Here is a 16788-nt window from a genome sequence, read left to right as displayed (position 1 = left end):
TGTTTAACAACTGGCTGAAACTTAAAAGAGTATTAAGTCCGGGTTTATCTCCATTAACAGCTATTACGTATAATGAAAAAGTGATAGATGAAATGCAATTAGGCAATCTAGCTTCATGGTGCAATCATAGGCTAATAGAAATAACCACACTTATAGACAAGGGAACATTTAAATCATATGAACACATATGGAATGAAATGCAATATTCCGAATCTTTATTTTTTCAGTATCTACAGCTTAGAAGCATAGTCTTAAGGTTAGTAAGGAAATCTGGACCTCTTTGCGGAAAAACACTTTTGAAATTTTGATGACGCAAAAGCAGGAAAACCTGTCAAGTAAGCTCTATAAAGTTCTCCTAGATTTATATCTTACAATTAACAATTACCAGAAAAGCTGGGAAAGAGAACTAACTTGTCTGATTCCAGTAAGCACCCGGACTTGGATCTGGAATAATATATCACAGCAAACTATTAGTTCAAATCTGAAAGAATTTTTTTCCAAATTTATTTTTCGCAGGTATTTAACGCCTGCAAGGTTTAACCATATTTATCATAAGGTTGATAACAGGTGCTGGAGATGTAACATGCCTAAAGCAGATATGGCCCATGTTTTTTGGTTTTGCCCAATGAGTAAGGACTATTGGCTAAAGATAATAGATGAAATTGAAATTATATCAGGGAATAAACTGCCATTGGATCCAATAGTTATTCTCTTTGGTTATGTAAAGGACGTTGCTCTGTCTGATGACATAGAGATGATAGTGATTAACAGCTACCAGAATGCTGATACTAGCAAACTGGAAAAAACTGAAAGCCCCCACAATTGATGACTGGATTATCAAAGTATGGGAAATAATATATATGGTTAAGTTAACTAACATAGTAAGGGTTAGGGAGGGAAGATAACATCAGAATAGTTTTATAGAAAAGTGGTTCTTATTTGTAATGCCTTGTTGCAACAAGAGAATGCGCATTTTCACACTTTAGCCTGTGGCGGAAATGTGTATTTTTGGCCATTTTTTAATTGTGTGTATTTTTCTATTCTTAAATTTGCGCAAAATTCCAGAAAGTTAGGGAAACGGTCCCCAACTCTGCGGAATCTGCCCAACTAGGGGAAAGCCAGTCTGCTACGGAATCTGTGAGTCAGATTCATAAAAATCCAAATTCATTTGATTCCATTGAGGATTTCTCCAACATCTCTAGGTGCAGGGCCAGATCTGAATCAGGACCACCATGTGCAGAGAGGGGAATTTTAATTATTCCCTCTTCAGCCATTTCTCTCCAAAAGATCTTTCCCCTATGCAGCAATTAAAGAAAGGGAAAATAAGTAAAGACACTCACACACTGAGGGAAGGCAAATTTGGGATTAGGGTAATAGCTGGGGAGGGAAGGATTAAACTCCTCTCTCTGCATGTAGTGGTCCTGTTCTGGATCAGGTGCACACACATTTACTTTAAAGGATAACAAGGAAGTGGTACACCCCATATAATTAATGAAATGTGTCGTTTGATCTTTCGAAAAATAAGGTACAAACTGGTGGTGTAATCACTGCAAGTTAAATTGGAGTCAGACAATTCCACAGGCCCTTTGAGGGGTAACCTACACTTTGGGATGGATCCAGATTTAATCCTACTTAGTGCAGACCCATTGAAATCAAAGTGACTTAAAATAGTCACAGCTCACGTGTCCCATTGACTTCAATGGGTCTCTTCTCAGTGCAACTAAATCCAGGTCCAATCTGCCATAGGTAAATGACATAACAAAAGTCTGGAGTCTGTTTGTTTTCTAATGCAAAGCAGCCAGAGGAGGCTTTGATGTTGAACAAGGAGTGGTGGGAGTTCAACTCCCGCCATACATTGTCTCTACTCAAAATGTGAGAAATCTTTGTAGCAAGCTAAGTTTTATTAGCAAAGAATAAAAGTGGAACCCTTCCTCGACTGGTCATCAGCTAAAACCTCCCCTTCCCAAGTTGCTTTTCCCCTGTGGTCTTCCAGACACATGTTTTTGAAGGTAAACACACATCTGGAACCAGGGAGAGAGGGAAGCAGCAGCTGGAGGACAATTCTGGCTGAGAAAATAATTGGCAGGGAAAGGAGTTGAACGCACACATACCCTTCTCCACTCAAAATCACAGTCTCCTGAGATTGCTTTTCATGTGTAGGGATTTGTTATTTGTTAGGGGGAGGTCCTTCTCTCCAGTCCACCACCAACGGAGATGCATTTGGTGGGGAGGCAAGAGCAGGCTTCTTGGTGGCAGCTCCCAGACTTTGGAACTCCCTGCTGAAGGAGGCAGGGTTGGCCCCCTCGCTGTTGTGCTTCCACAGCAGACAAAGACGTTTTTATTCAAGCAGGCCTTTGGCATAAACGCTGGCCCATTGGGCTGGGTGCTGTCTTTGTTCTTGTGCTTTTGTGTTTTTTCATTGTTTTTACCAAGTTTTTATTTTAAATTCTGAATTTTTCTACTGTTAACCACCTTGAGCACCGTTTCAAAAAAATAAATACATTTGCATTTAACATACAGTTGGCCCCAGACTAGGCCTTCTCCTAAAATGGAGCTTTTTAAAAGCACAGCATGTATTAGATAAGCCAGGGATGGACAAGCTTGCAGTTTCTACTTTGTTTTGCACCAGAATGCTGAGGTCCACACTGGAACCAGGCACAAAATACTGGCTTAGGACGGCAGAGATAGAATTAAGGAACAAGGCGCCTCTAAGCACAGCTTTAGTGCAGGGATTTGTTTCCTGTGCCAGAACTGAAACTCACACACAAAACCTTTCACACACACACATCTACCCCTCTTTTACCCCCAGCTTTTTTTATTTCAGCAGCCTACTTGGAAATCCTTGCCGACCTTCCACAAACTACCCAGAGATCTAACCACAGATGTAATCCTGATCTCATTTCTGCCCACCCTTGTGATAAGCTGTTGTTCAATATACAGTGTGAACCTATTACTAGATTATTATTTTTTCTTCTCTGGCCCCAACTTAGTTTTGTTGTTGTTGTTGTTGTTGTTCAGTCGTTCAGTCGTGTCCGACTCTTCGTGACCCCATGAACCATAGCACGCCAGGCCTTCCTGTCCTACGCTGTCTCCCGGAGCGTGCTCAAGTTCATATTCATTGCATCCGTGATGCTATCTAGCCATCTCATCCTCTGCCGTCCCCTTCTCCTTTTGCCTTCAGTCTTTCCCAGCATCAGGGTCTTTTCCAGGGAGTTTTCTCTTCGCATTAGGTGGCCAAAATATTGGAGCTTAAACAATATTGTTCTTTACAGCATCGGATTTTCTTTTCACCGCCAGACACATCCACAGCTGAGTGTCCTTTCGGGTTTGGCCCAGCCGCTTCACTCTTTCTGGCGCTACTTGGAAATTCCCTCTGCTCTTCCCCAGTAGCATATTGGACACCTTCTGACCTGAGGGGCTCATCTTCCGGCGTCATATCTTTTAGCCTTGTGATACGTTCCATGGGGTTTTCTTGGCAAGAATACTGGAGTGGGTTGCCATTTCCTTCTCCAGTGGACCACATTTTGTCAGAACCCTCTGCCATGACCTGTCCGTCTTGGGTGGCCCTGCACGGCATAGCTTATGGCTTCACTGAGTTACGCAAGCCCCTTCGCCACAACAAGGCAGTGATCCATGAAGGGGCAACTTAGTTTACAGCAATCTAAATCTAATTTCTAAAGCCAGGGCAAATCACCTTAAATAGCAGCAATAAGAAAGCGCATCATCCAAGGCCTTCACTTTTCTGTCACTATCGGTATTTTCTTGGATAGATGAACGTTCGCTTTACTTGCCTTCCGATTCACACTTTCCTGACAAATAAGCAAGCATAATTGGAGGTGCCATCCTATCTCTGCTTATCTGGGAGTTGGCCACATTGCACACTGGGGCTTAATTCCAAGTAAACATTCATAAGATCGGGACACATATGTCTTCAACAACAACAAGAAGACACAGATATATTCACTTGCCCATGAGAGATCATTATTCTGTGCTTCAAACTTCTAGCTTTGTTTTGCACGTTATTTTTTTCTTCCTGCAGAGGGCTGCAGACACTACAGTATATGGGGGAGGCACAGTGGCACTGGAGGCACTCCATGAATTTCCTATATCTGAGACAGTGAGATGTCTTAATAGCAAAAGGAGATTTTCTAGTTCATTCTCGATAGCTGCAGTTATTTGAATACAAGTGTATTCATGCACAGGAATCAAACATTTTGTGCCTATGAAACCACATGTTTATAAATTCATAAAATCAAATGGCTTTTGCACTGAATCCAGGTAAGGAAATAACCAGGAATGTACTACATTTCACATCCGCAAGTGTATCCCTGTCTCTGATAGCTAGCAGCTTTTACCATATGCTCCACCCTGTATGGCATAAACCTTGCCTCTGGCCTACTTTAGTCTCTAAGCACCCACCACCACTTATCCCTTCCACTTGCAGATATCACATCCCCATATGTGGAGGATTTAAAAAATAAACAGTGGCAGGGTCAAACTACACATTACATGAATTACATAGAGTGTAGCTAGTCCCTCTCTTTGTTTTTACTCTAGTGTAAGTGCTTCACCTCTTACTGTAGTGTGAGTACATTCAGACTGGAACCACACCACTCTAGAAGGGGAGACTCCCCCCTCCAGCCATTTGCTTCCCAAAATTCCCCCTACCCGCATTGACACCATTGGCATCAATGGAGGCTTCCCCCCCCCTTTTTTTAACCCCCATGCAGGAGGAGGGAATTTCAGGAAGCAAACCAGGAGGGGAGGTTTGATCCCCTGCCCCCAGTGCACTGTGGTCCCAATCCAAATTGAAGCCACATGCACTATAGTGGAAAAAACTAGAAGACTCAACTACATGCTACATCCTTAACATGGTGGCGGGGTTCACACAACATGCTAACCCACACTCAGTATTTGAGTGCAGATTGTTGCTGAATGCATCGGTTATCTGAATGCAGCACGTTTTCCATAGGGTGGCTTGTCAACCATGCAACAGTACCAATAGGGATCAGAAAAAACAGCTGTAAGGCTGGAAACCAAAATCAAAAAGGAACAGCTGCACCAAATGAATTCCCGACGTATTTCAACACTGGTTTTTATCAAAGGAAAAACTCCTGGAGATTCTGCTGGAGGATTCCCTCTCCCTTTCTTCTTCCAAAGAAGACTTGGGAAGACCAGTGTTGAAACGTGTTGGGAATTCAATTGGTGCAGCTGTTCCTTTATTGATTTTGGTTTTTCAGCAACGCAGTGTGGCTTGTTAACCACCTCAAACAACCCAACAACAAAGTATGGGTTTTCCAGGTGGCTTCTTCGAGAAAAATAGTACAACCCACACTCAACCACAGCCACAGCGGGAGTAGGACATGCATAAGGTAAAGGTAAAGGTGTCCCCAGCCAGTAGTGTCCGACTCTCGGGGGTGGTGCTCATGACTGAACACCGAGGTGCACGGAACGCTGTTACCTTTCCCGCCGAGGCGGTACCTATTTATCTACTTGCAATGTCTTGCTTTTGAACTGCTAGGCTGGCAGGAGCTGGGACTGAAGACAGGAGCTCACTCCGTCACGCAGCACTAGGGTCTCGAACTGCTGTCCTGCTGACCTTCCGGTCTGCAGTTCAGCATCTTAACCACTAAGCCACCGCGGCACCGCAGGACATGCATACTCAGGTCCAAACTACATGTTACCCTAGCTGCATATTTCAGACTTGAGTGCATATTTCAGACACTGAGTGCAGAGTGCAGGATTTTCCCCACAAGTGCGGGGGTCAGGGGAGGGAATCTGGATCAGAACCTTAGTGTGCCCACACTTAGTGCTGCATCTGGCATTCCCTTTCCTTTTCGCCACACAATCTACATACTTACTATCACAATAGGCCATTTCATGTATCTGGTAAAATTGGCTCCATGTCACAAAAGCTTATATGATAATAAATTGGTTAGTCTTTAATGTGCTACAAGCTCTTTGTTGTTTTTGCATCTATCTATGTATGTCTGCGTTCCAGCTGAATGCAGGGAGATCAGAGCATACTATATATAGCTCAGGGTGGCAATGGTTCAACATTGGGCCCCTGTAATTGTCAATCTAACACTTCCCCCAGACCCTGAAAATTAGCATGCAGTCAGCAAATATGATTCATAATATGCACGGTGAGCAAGTTGTTAGATAAAGACGGGCAACAATATTTTGAGTGCCTCTTTCTGCTCATGAATACAGTTTCTATCTGAAACAAGACATACGCTCAAACATAGCCAAACAAAGTATCAGCCTATTAACCACGATATCTCAGCAGCAACAGAAATACACAATTATGCCTTTATTATACTGGATTTTTCTGTTGACCGCACCAACACATTCATTCTCCATACACACGAAGTCCATAGATGCATGTGTAGTTTGGATGGTCCCAATTACTCAGTATCTTCAAGAGCAGATATTTAAATTGATCCACATTTGCTCCCTGAAAATAAAGGAGGTGGGAGAGAGAGAGACACAAATAGAAGATTACTGTTTGCTGCCTTTACACTATATATTGTTGCAATTTCACCTCTGTCTCCCATCATAGACTTGTATCTGAACCCAGGACATCTTAGCAGGATGGCATTGAAGTGGTATAAACACAGCTGTTAGGACTTATATCACCCCAAGGCCTGGAGGACAGATACGAAAGGACCAATAGAACTGGCTGAAAGCATTAATTGTGCGTATCCATGTAGATCTTTTGATTGCAAGCTTAGGGGCATGTGCAGTCAGCACTCTAAACAATGCCATTTCTGCACATACTCTGAGTTGGTTGGATTAACCCCCAAAACAACCAATCAGGAAGAGGATACATAGCATGGTGGTGCTTGACATCATGCCACAATATACATTTCCAAACTACAGCTCCCAAGATGCAGTTTGATATTGCACATGAGCAAAAACTTGTATACATGGGAGTCTGTATTAAAGGAAAACCCTCATCCGAATTAAGATGGATGAATTCGTTACTTTCCAAGTTCGCCCATCACTAATTAAAACTGCATAGAAATTGGCTTTCAAATTCATTTCTTAAATATATTTTCTTTCAAAATACTCATTTCTAAACACTTTTTTTTTCAAACTACATTTTTAAAATGGATTTTGATGCACGTTTTCAGTTTTAAAAACTTCATCAAAAAGACATTTGGGAAGAGCAAAAACTGGTCAGTAACGAAGTTCTGATTCACACATTAGTCCAAAACATGTGGCTCCGTTCAGTTCATACTGGAATGTACAAAGATTGAATTCTTCAGGCAGCCCTATTCAGGCAGGCCTGGGTTTCAGCAATTAATATTTTCCCAGTTTTAACAACCTGGCAAAATACATTGAGGATGGCATGGGCGCTTGGCTGATTCTGGAAGTCCAGCAGACCCTTTCCCACTCGTACCTCCAGGCTGCGCCCACCAAGCTGCTACCCCCACTCATGCCCCCCCTCGCACTCACTGAGCCACCCACACCTACCCTGAGCCCTTTGTGAGCGCCCATCATTCCCGCAGCCGCCATTTTGCAAAAAAATGGCATCCCGGGACCTTCCATAAATCTACTACTGTGCACATAGAGGCCGTAAAGGCCCCATCTACACAATATTACAGGCATAAATGGCCTATTTACACCTGTAGTGTTGCATAAATGGGGCCTTTACAGCCACTATGTGTGCAGTATTAAATTTACGGAAGTTCCCAAGTCACCACATTTTTTTCGCAAAATGGCAACCTTGGGAAAGATTGGCAATTGCAAATGGCTCAGGGTAGGTGTGGGTGGCTCAGCGAGTGCGGTGGGGGGGTTCAAGCAGGAGCAGGGGCTGGACAGGCACTTGAAGAACCTGGATGGAGGGGGCATCCATCCATCCCTAGAATACATTAGCCCGAGAACTATTGACTTGGTTAGACTTTGAAGTACTTCAGCTAGAAAGTGACTTGTTTAGGCTGTGAAGACCCAGCAAACACTGGAGCTTTAGAGAGGATGTGGATTTGAGTCTTAATGTACACTGCCCTACTGTACATCATACGCTCAGAATGGCAGGGTACTAATATAATGGACAAATGTTCTGCTCACTCCACTTCTCCAAGCAGAATGGGACTTCCAGGGCATCTTCCTTGGACTGGGTTTCCTTTGGAAAGAGGGTACTGGAGGCTTACGGCATTCTGTAACATTTCAACTCATTTACAGACATATAGGTAGAGAATAGGTGTAGGTGCAAGTTTAACACTCCAATCGACAGCCAAATCCACTACTCCATATCAGATCTCCAGAGAGAAGAACTCCCACCTCCCCCAAAAAGGCACTTTCCAGAGCTTGCAGAGGCCAAAGCTGAGGTCATCCCTCCCAGTCTGTCCCCTTTATTCCTTTTCATAGACACAGATTACATCTTCCTCATATGAGGGAAGGTATGCCCCCTAGCCCCCATCTTTGATCAGTTTTTTCCTGTGTGGAACATCCCAGACTAGTCCTGTATCAAGAAGCAAACATGTAACAATGAGCTCCCATGGGGACACTTCACCTGAATATCCTTAGCTATTAACCCCCATATGTCAAGTCCAAGACTCTGGCCAGGCATTGCCTTAAGGCAGCAGTGAGGGGTATGTGGCTCTCTAGATGTTGTTGGACTGCAACTCCGATCAGTCCCAGCCAGCATAGCCACTGGCAATGGATGATGGGAGTTAGTCCAACAGTACCTGGAGGGCCACAGTTTCCCCACCCCTGCTTTAAGGCAAACCCACAGTGATTGCCTATTCACAGAAATCCAACAGTAAACCCATGATAGATAGATGGATAGATGGATAGATGGATGGATGGATGGATGGATGGATGGATGGATTGATAGAAGAGACACTGAGACAGAGAGACAGAGAGATTAGATAGTCCTGGCCAGTCAGACACCTGAAAGCAAATATGTTCACAACACAAGGTTCTTTTAAATGATGCAGCAAATAGTCCAAAACTTGTTCAGAGGATAAATTACCTTTAAACTCTGTGTGTGTGTGTGTGTGTGTGTGTGTGTGCGCACGCGCGCGCACTGGCTAAAATTGTAGGTTAATAATTTCATTAGGTGGTTAAAAATCGTAACCGCTATTCAACTCAAACAATCTTATGCCCACTTATCTGTTTTATCTGCTTATATTGTTTTGAATTTGACTGTTAGTTTTATTACATTATTTTTATACATATGCTGTAAGGTGCTTTGGGGGAACTTTAACTGAGATGCAGGGTATAAATTAGGGCTGTGTAGGGCTCGTACCCCGAGTCGAAGTGGGCTGCTTTGGGTCACTTTGGACCCCTTCTGAGGCAAAGCAGAAGGGGTACGAAGCAACCCGGAGTGGGTTGGGGTCTCTCCGAAGCACTCAGTGCGCTTCGGAGCTTCAGCACCCCCGGCCTGGCACCCCCGGCCCAACCATGCCGGCGCCTACAGGTCCTTACCTGAGCCACCTTCTCCACCACCACGCCACCACTGCTGCTGCCTTCTCCTCACTGCCACCACTGCCTTCTCCGCCACTGCCTTCTCCGCCGCCGCCTTCTCTGTGCTGCTGCCACACTGTCACTGCCACAGCTGCTGCCTTCTCCTTGCTGCTGCCACCTTCTCTGCGCCGTCTTCTCCACCACCACCTGCCGCCGCCAGCTCCTGAGGCCTGGATGCATGGCGACTCCTCTTGCAGGGAGTTGCCATTTTTAAAAAGCTCCTCCTGTAAGTTTCTACCAGGAACTTCCAGGAGGTTGCCATTTTAAAAATGGCAACTGCCTGCAAGAACAGTTGCTGCATGTCCAGGCCTCAGGAGATGGTGGCGGCAGGTGGCGGCAGAGAAGGCAGCGGCAAAGGCAGCAGTGATGAAGGCGGCATGGCAGCAGGTGGCGATGGAGAAGGCGGCAGCAAGAAGAAGGCAGCAGCAGTGGCAGAGAAGGTGGCGGTGAGGAGAATGAGGCAGCAGCAGTGAGGAGAACGCAGTGTCGGTGGCAGAGAAGGTGATGGTGGAGAATGGTGGAGGAGGAGGAGGTGGCCCAATTAAGGAGCTGGGGGTTTGCGCGGGGGCGTCGGGTTCGGGGCCGAGTTCGGGGAAGCAGGGTTCAGGGCCGAGTCGGGTCGCCCCCCACAATCAGCCCGAGCCAACTCAGGCCTGCCTCCGAAGCCACAAAGCGGCTTCCGAGTCGGATCGAGGGGTCCCTGAACAGCCCTAGTATAAATGTTTTAATACATCAAATGAATAATAAAATCTGGACTTCCCTGGCTTCTCAGATGCTAGGACTAGTTACCTGATAGAACATCATTTGACTGGTCAGACAAATTTTTAAAAAACTGACTCTGACTAGCAACCTAAATTTAGAGTAATCACAAATTATATTTTGGGAGTGTTTGCAATGCTATTCTAAAGTAGCAGCCGAACTCATGGTGGAAGACAAAGACCATGGCTTTTACTCAGACTTCCAGGAAATCTCACTACATATGAATGGGTGATAAAGTGTTTGCATAAATCAGACTTCCCCAAACGGACAACCCCTAGATGTGTTGGATTACACCTCCCATCATTCCCAGCTGGCATCCTCCCTAGTGTAAGTTGACCATCCAAATTTTATGTAACCTTCCCCCCGCCCTCCCGTATTCTACATCATACCGTCAGCTTGAATGTTTGCGTAGGGAAACTGTCAATTCTGTAGACAAATGACCCTAAAAAGTTTCCTTCCTCCTTTTCAAAATCATCTTTGAATCCCTGAAAAAAAAAAGACAATGAGGAAAGGTGGTAGAGATTGCACGGTTTGTTTGTTTGTTTGTTTGTTTGTTTGTTTGTTTGTTTTAAATGAACCAAAGGCTTTTAGACAAACATCCGTAGGTGAACTTTAAACAAAACAAAACAAAATCTACCCATCTATGAGATCGCTTCTCAGTGCAAGAAAGGGGGGGAAGTTCTGACAAAGATAAGGAAGATACTCACATAGACAGAGAAGTTCTTAGGAGCACTGGTTATCTCTTCTGTGTGAGAAATGGTCTTTGAAATATGATCCAAGGCTACAGCAGCTGGGCAGACAGCTTGGGACAGTTTGATGACTACGTAGCCTTGAGATCCATGCATGGCCCAGCAATTCCCAGGGGAATTATCCCGCTGAAAAACCAAACATTCTGTGACTATCAGGAAAGTGTGAAAGTCGGTCTGGGGAGTTCAGACAAAAAAGGTGTTTTGATATGAACTACACTTAGAACCAAGAAACTAATTCTTAAGACCCATCATTGGGGTGGTGGGTGGGTGTTTGTCCATACTTTGCCAGTCAGCTCCTGAACTAGAAGTTAAAGGGTCCGAACCAGACTAAGTTAGTTGAACTGACATCCCATTGAAACCAAAGGCACATAACTGAAGTTGCAAATAACGTGTTTCATTGAATTCAGTGGGATGTGAGTTCAACTCAGTTAATCTGAATCCAGCCCCAAATGTCTGGACACCTTTAGCCAGTTTTCATTGGGAGTAATAGCATATTATTCATGATGATATTCATGATACGCTGATCGGACTCCAGTCCAAAACTTGGTGCCCTTTTCCATGTGCCCCTGGAACAACCCAGTAGGAGCCAGTTCCTCGCTAACTGCAGCATTGGGGCAGTTACTGGCACACATCTAGAGAGCGTCTCCCACCCCCTCTGGCATCCAAGTTCATGGGTACGTTCATGTGCATGTAAGAAGACCCTGGCTGGGCTAATTATGTTGCTGTTCAGTAATATCTTCACACCGGTGCACCTGCACCACTTCACCTCATCACATTTCTTTTCATTTCTTGACCTTCATTGTTTCCATAGCAGTCTCCGTGCAACAATTCCCTGACATGCATGTTTCCTCCTTTCAGGATTGTGGGCTCAAGATGTGCATGTGCGTCTCTTGTGGAAAATAATAAGGATTGATGCTGGATGTGTACAACTGAAATGGTACACCTATATACATACAACAATAACTTAGAATCATGCGATCGTAGGGTTGTAAGGGGCCTTCAAGGCCATCGAGTCCAAGCCCCTGCTCAGTGCAGGAAGCCTGGTTCCCAGGCAGTCTCCCATCCAAGTGCTGACCAGGGCTGACCCTGCTTGGCTTCTGAGATCAGACAAGACCAGGCGGATCCAGCCCTTTGCCTTGAATGTAGCTATCCTGAGAATGTGGGAAGGAGACATGCAGTGCAAATTCTATACATGTCTACTCAGAAGGAAGTCCCACTGAGTTCAGCGAGACTTCCTTTCATGTGCTTAGGATTGCACCCTTAAGTTATATCTATGGGACTGTGAAGTTGTTGGCATTGTCCAATATCACACACAACCCCATATCTCCCCCTTCTATCCAGATAGATAGATAGATAGATAGACAGACAGACAGACAGACAGACAGACAGATGGCTTCTCTACACCAGACGTTTTTTCCTGCAACTTTACTGGGGCTTCTGCTTCTGGATTCTTTATGGAATTAAGATCAGCCCTTTACACACGCTCCCCATGTTTTTTTCCAGGGATTTCCTTTCTCTGCAAGTTCTATATGTTTCATTATACAGCCACTAGATGGTGCTGTGGTATAGCGCAATTCTGTAATTACACTGAGCAATTCAAACTGCCATTTTAAAATAGTGCATTTTCCCTGTTACAAATAAAGCCGCAGAAATGGTCACAAAGCACAGGAGAGGTCGTGGAAGTTAATGACGCCATGGAAAGGACCTGCAAACTTCTGTAAGTAACCAGTCTCGATTGCAGGATAAAAGCCTGGTGTAGAGAAGCCCATAGATAGACTTGTACAATGTCACACGCAACTCCCTATTTTCCTCTTTCTACAAACTTTCTAATAACAATGAGAAGGAGTGCAACAGTGACAAAGTTAAGGCACATTTGTCCAAACTGATTAAGAGACATTTACCTCTTTAATGAAGTATGAGCTTTCACAAGAAGTAACGGAGCATTAGTGAGGAATAATATAGGACAGGCAATGGGATGGAGCGCATAACAGCACCCGTTTCTGACACTGTTTTCAGTGACAGATCGAGCAAAAATGAGTTGGTGCATATATACCCATAGACTTTGGTGTTCTATGCTAGGCTGCTTTTCAATAAACCCTGCAGAAGTAACCACAGGCTGAAAATTAGTGGGATCTGTACCTGTCATGCCAGCTTTGCTTACAAATGACCTCATTTATAATAAGCAAGTGCATGGAGCCAAGAATTGGCAGTCCTGCACGAAATGCATGTATATGCAACTCATGTCCCTTAGATCTGACTATAAAACAGCCTTCGGCTGCCACCTTCAGCTCACTTATTTTTGACAGTTGCCAGTTGGGGACAATGGGACTCATTTTCTATGCTACATTCATGACTAGTGACAGAGAGAAAGAAAAATTGGCCCCTTCCAGAAGGGCAGAAAATGTTGTTTTCAAGGACTCCTACCTCTAAAATCACATCTGGCGCCCGTGAGTAATCCCAGCAGAATCCCAACATGCAAACCTGTGCTCCTGTGTCAAAGCTTTTGCTGAATTTCACGATTGAGGCACCTACAGATATTAGTGCATGAAACAGGGAGATTTTTCCATCCAGAATTAGTAGGAGCCACACAGAACCAAATCAGAATGAGATGTTCAGAGTTCGCAAGTGCGAAACAAGTAACAAGCAGGTATGAGTCTGGGTTTCACAGTTCAAACAGACAACTCAAATATGCACTGATTTCATCACTTCCATTCCCCAGCACCATGATCCCCAAATGAACCAACAAATCTATTCAATAATAGAATGCTGCGTGTTGCCCAATTCTAACATTACAGATCCATTTTCCTACAGTCTTCCCATGTTGGGTCAAACAGTGGTTATTGTGATGTGTGAATGTAAAGGACATCTCATAAGCCTAAAGAAGTTACACCTTAAAGAAGATACACCACAGGCCGAAAGAAGATACATCAAGATACTACCAGGGCATGGTAGAGTGATGTGACTGTACTATATTAATAAAAAAGCAGTCAAGATTTTGGTGAATAACTATTCATGCACCCATCCCAGCCACACTCCAAAGATCCCTTCATACTTTCTCAGTCACTTTCCCCCTCACCACCCCACCACAAACGATACCCTTTCCCTTTCTATTCTAAGGCCCCCATTTCTGTCTCTCTGTTCCTCGATGCTGTGCTGTTTTTGCTCTTTCTCTCGCACTCCTCCTTGACACTGCTAGTCACAAGGTTTCACTGACACTAAGCCAATACCACATAAGATAAACTTATGAGGCTGCCCCATTGGATCTTTGAATATTTCTCCTACTTTCCCATGAAGAGTTCCCCACAGTACGAAAGGCAATATGGGCTGCGTTGTTTCATCCTCATCTCACCTGCAGACTTCAGGGCAAAGTCCTCTTTCTGCATGGGATTGCTTTCAATTCTGGAGTCACCCACTTGCTCGAAGAGATGCTGTCGTGGAAATGCAAAGTGCAGAGGTGAGACCTAATGGCAGCTATGCACACACACTCCAACTTTCGCAGGATATAGAAGTAATGGGGCCGGTGTCTCTTTCCCCTGCCCCTGAGTCTTCAACCCTGTTCATATGATCAGGCAGGGGGATACAGGAGGCCTTGAGGAAATGAAAGGGAAGAGCAGTGGACAGCTCTGCCCCTTGATTCCATCCATCCATTGGCCCTTCTTCACAGAATTTACCCACATGCATCCTGGGAAAAAGCAGGGCTCCCAATCACACAGAAAGAGTTGAGATCACAGGTGGGGAAACTCAGCCGAAAGGCTGGATTAAATTTTGGAGAGGCTCTCGGAGGCCGTATTCCAGTGGTGGACAGGGCAGAAGGCAAAGGGGGCAGAGCCAGAGCCAAAAGGGCTAGGGCCAAAAATATCAGCATAGTCTAGCTTCAAGCTCTTCCTGCGCCTTTGGAGAGGCATTTCAATCTTTTAGAATGGTGAATAAAAACACACAAAAACCAGGGAACCACCAAAACAATAGGTGGTCGAAGGAAAGGGGGTGGAGCCCTCTGAGGAATCCCTGGAGGGCAGCATTGGGACCCCACCGTTCCCCACCACTGGGCTATATGAATACAATGCAACCACGATCCATGGGCCTACTGCCACAATCCTATTCTCTGCACTCCATGCTATCAGTATCTCCTGTTTGGTCCTGTGAGCAAGGCTAATGCCAATGATACATCACCGTTAAAACCTCATTGGAGGGGCTGTTCTACAGCCCTAGAGATACTGCATGAAAGGCCACAGGCTGCCCCACAAAATATAGGCAGTGCCCAGGCTCTTATAGGGAATGTTTGGACTCTGAGCAATGTGGGTCCCATGCTGTGAAACAATTTAAATGTAAAAGCCAGCAACAATAATGAATGTAAACACCAAGAAGCCAACTGGTGACCAGTGCAGTTGCTGTAGAATAGGTTGGATATGTTCCCCCAAGATGCAGGGCGCATTCTGTACTAGTTGAAGATTCTGAGTCATCTTTGAGCAGCCCTATTTAACACTGAATAGGAGGGCGTGGGGGGGGGAGATTTTTTAAAACTATTGGCGAATAACCCCCCAAAAGGCCTCCTCCTCTTTGGGCAATTTCTCAAGGGTCACTTTGAAAGGTTTATTTCTTTGTTTGTTTATGTCCTGTCTTTCCACAACAATATGGCCAGGGGAGAGGGCTAAAAACAATAAAATAAATACAAGAAGATGATTACATAAAATATATCATAAAGGGATCCCTGATTGTTTGTCATCCCTAGGGACTGATGGACTCATCACTGTCCAGGTTCGCCAGGCGCTCGCCAAGCTGCTGCCACTTGTTTCCCCCTGGACCCATTCACTGAGCCACCAAGCTCACCTGGAACTGCTCATCAAGTAGCTGTGTGCCCGGTGAGTGGGTCCAGCAGCCCCCCCTCCTCCTAGTGAGCCACCATTTGCATAAAAATGGCTGCTCAGGGATTTCCAGGAACCTAAGGTTGCATAAATGGCGGCTGTAAAGGGGCCATTTTGCAACATTACAGGCGTGAAGGGTCCATTTACACCTGTAATGTTACGTCCTTGGTCCCACTACAGCCACCATTTACATAACATTAGATTTACGGAAATCCCCAAGCCGCCATTTTTACGCTAAATGGCAACTCACTAAGAGGGTGAGTGGGTCCAGGGGGAGTGAGTGGGGACTTCCGGACTTTCATGACACCCCTAGTCATCCCTGATTGGCTAGGAACACCAATATGATCGTTATGACCTTTATAGGCCGCATTTGGATCTTGAACATTCCCTAGTGATAGTGTTGGTTTTGAACTCCATAGACATATTGCTTCCATAGAGTTCTCTGAGATGGTTAAATGTTTTTCAGTAAAATAATTCTAGTAATGGAAGTCTCATCTTGCATCATTTTGGCTTACACACTGGTGTCTTATAGCTATGCCTTGTCAGTCCACTTTCAAAAGCGTTGTCTCAGCCCATTACCTGAATGACTGTCAGCTTTTGAAAATGGATAACTGGGCATTGGGTTTTTTAAAAAGACAAAGACAAAAAGAACTGTACCTCATGTACTTCATGTCCTCACCTTCTGCATCTCCCAGTGTCCATGGACACTTCCAAGGGCATCTACAAAACTCTGGAGCCCAGCAACTTTCTGACGGAAAGCACCAATTTGTTTCTGAAGATGTTGCTGAAGGGCTTCATTCTGGCGACTATGCAGAAATGAGCAAAGACAGTCCATATCATCAAGCTATTACTTAAGGTGGGACAAAACAGTTCATCATGGGGTAAAACTGTTCCTGGGCTTAGCACTTCAGACTGAAGATGAGGGACTGCATGACCGAATGCTC

General features: G+C 44.8%; 1 protein-coding gene across 1 annotated transcript; it reads right to left on the bottom strand.

The window, feature by feature from the left end:
- Window positions 1-5922: 5922 nt before the first annotated feature.
- Window positions 5923-16788, bottom strand: LOC146358663 (SUN domain-containing protein 2-like). The gene is made up of 6 exons (XM_084829951.1): window positions 16524-16788; window positions 14332-14410; window positions 13407-13510; window positions 10941-11108; window positions 10623-10718; window positions 5923-6457 (listed from the first exon to the last, which is right to left on the bottom strand). Exons 1-6 carry the CDS (start codon window positions 16677-16679, stop codon window positions 6353-6355), a joined length of 708 nt encoding a protein of 235 aa, XP_084686077.1. The 5' UTR covers window positions 16680-16788; the 3' UTR covers window positions 5923-6352.

The sequence above is a fragment of the Heloderma suspectum genome, chromosome 1, assembly GCF_057233095.1.
Source record: "Heloderma suspectum isolate Gila_16-S chromosome 1, 16-S_ref, whole genome shotgun sequence".
In the NCBI taxonomy this organism is placed as follows: Eukaryota; Metazoa; Chordata; class Lepidosauria; order Squamata; family Helodermatidae; genus Heloderma; species Heloderma suspectum.
Note: the sequence above shows the minus strand (reverse complement) of the source record. Positions and strands in the feature narration are given on the sequence as shown.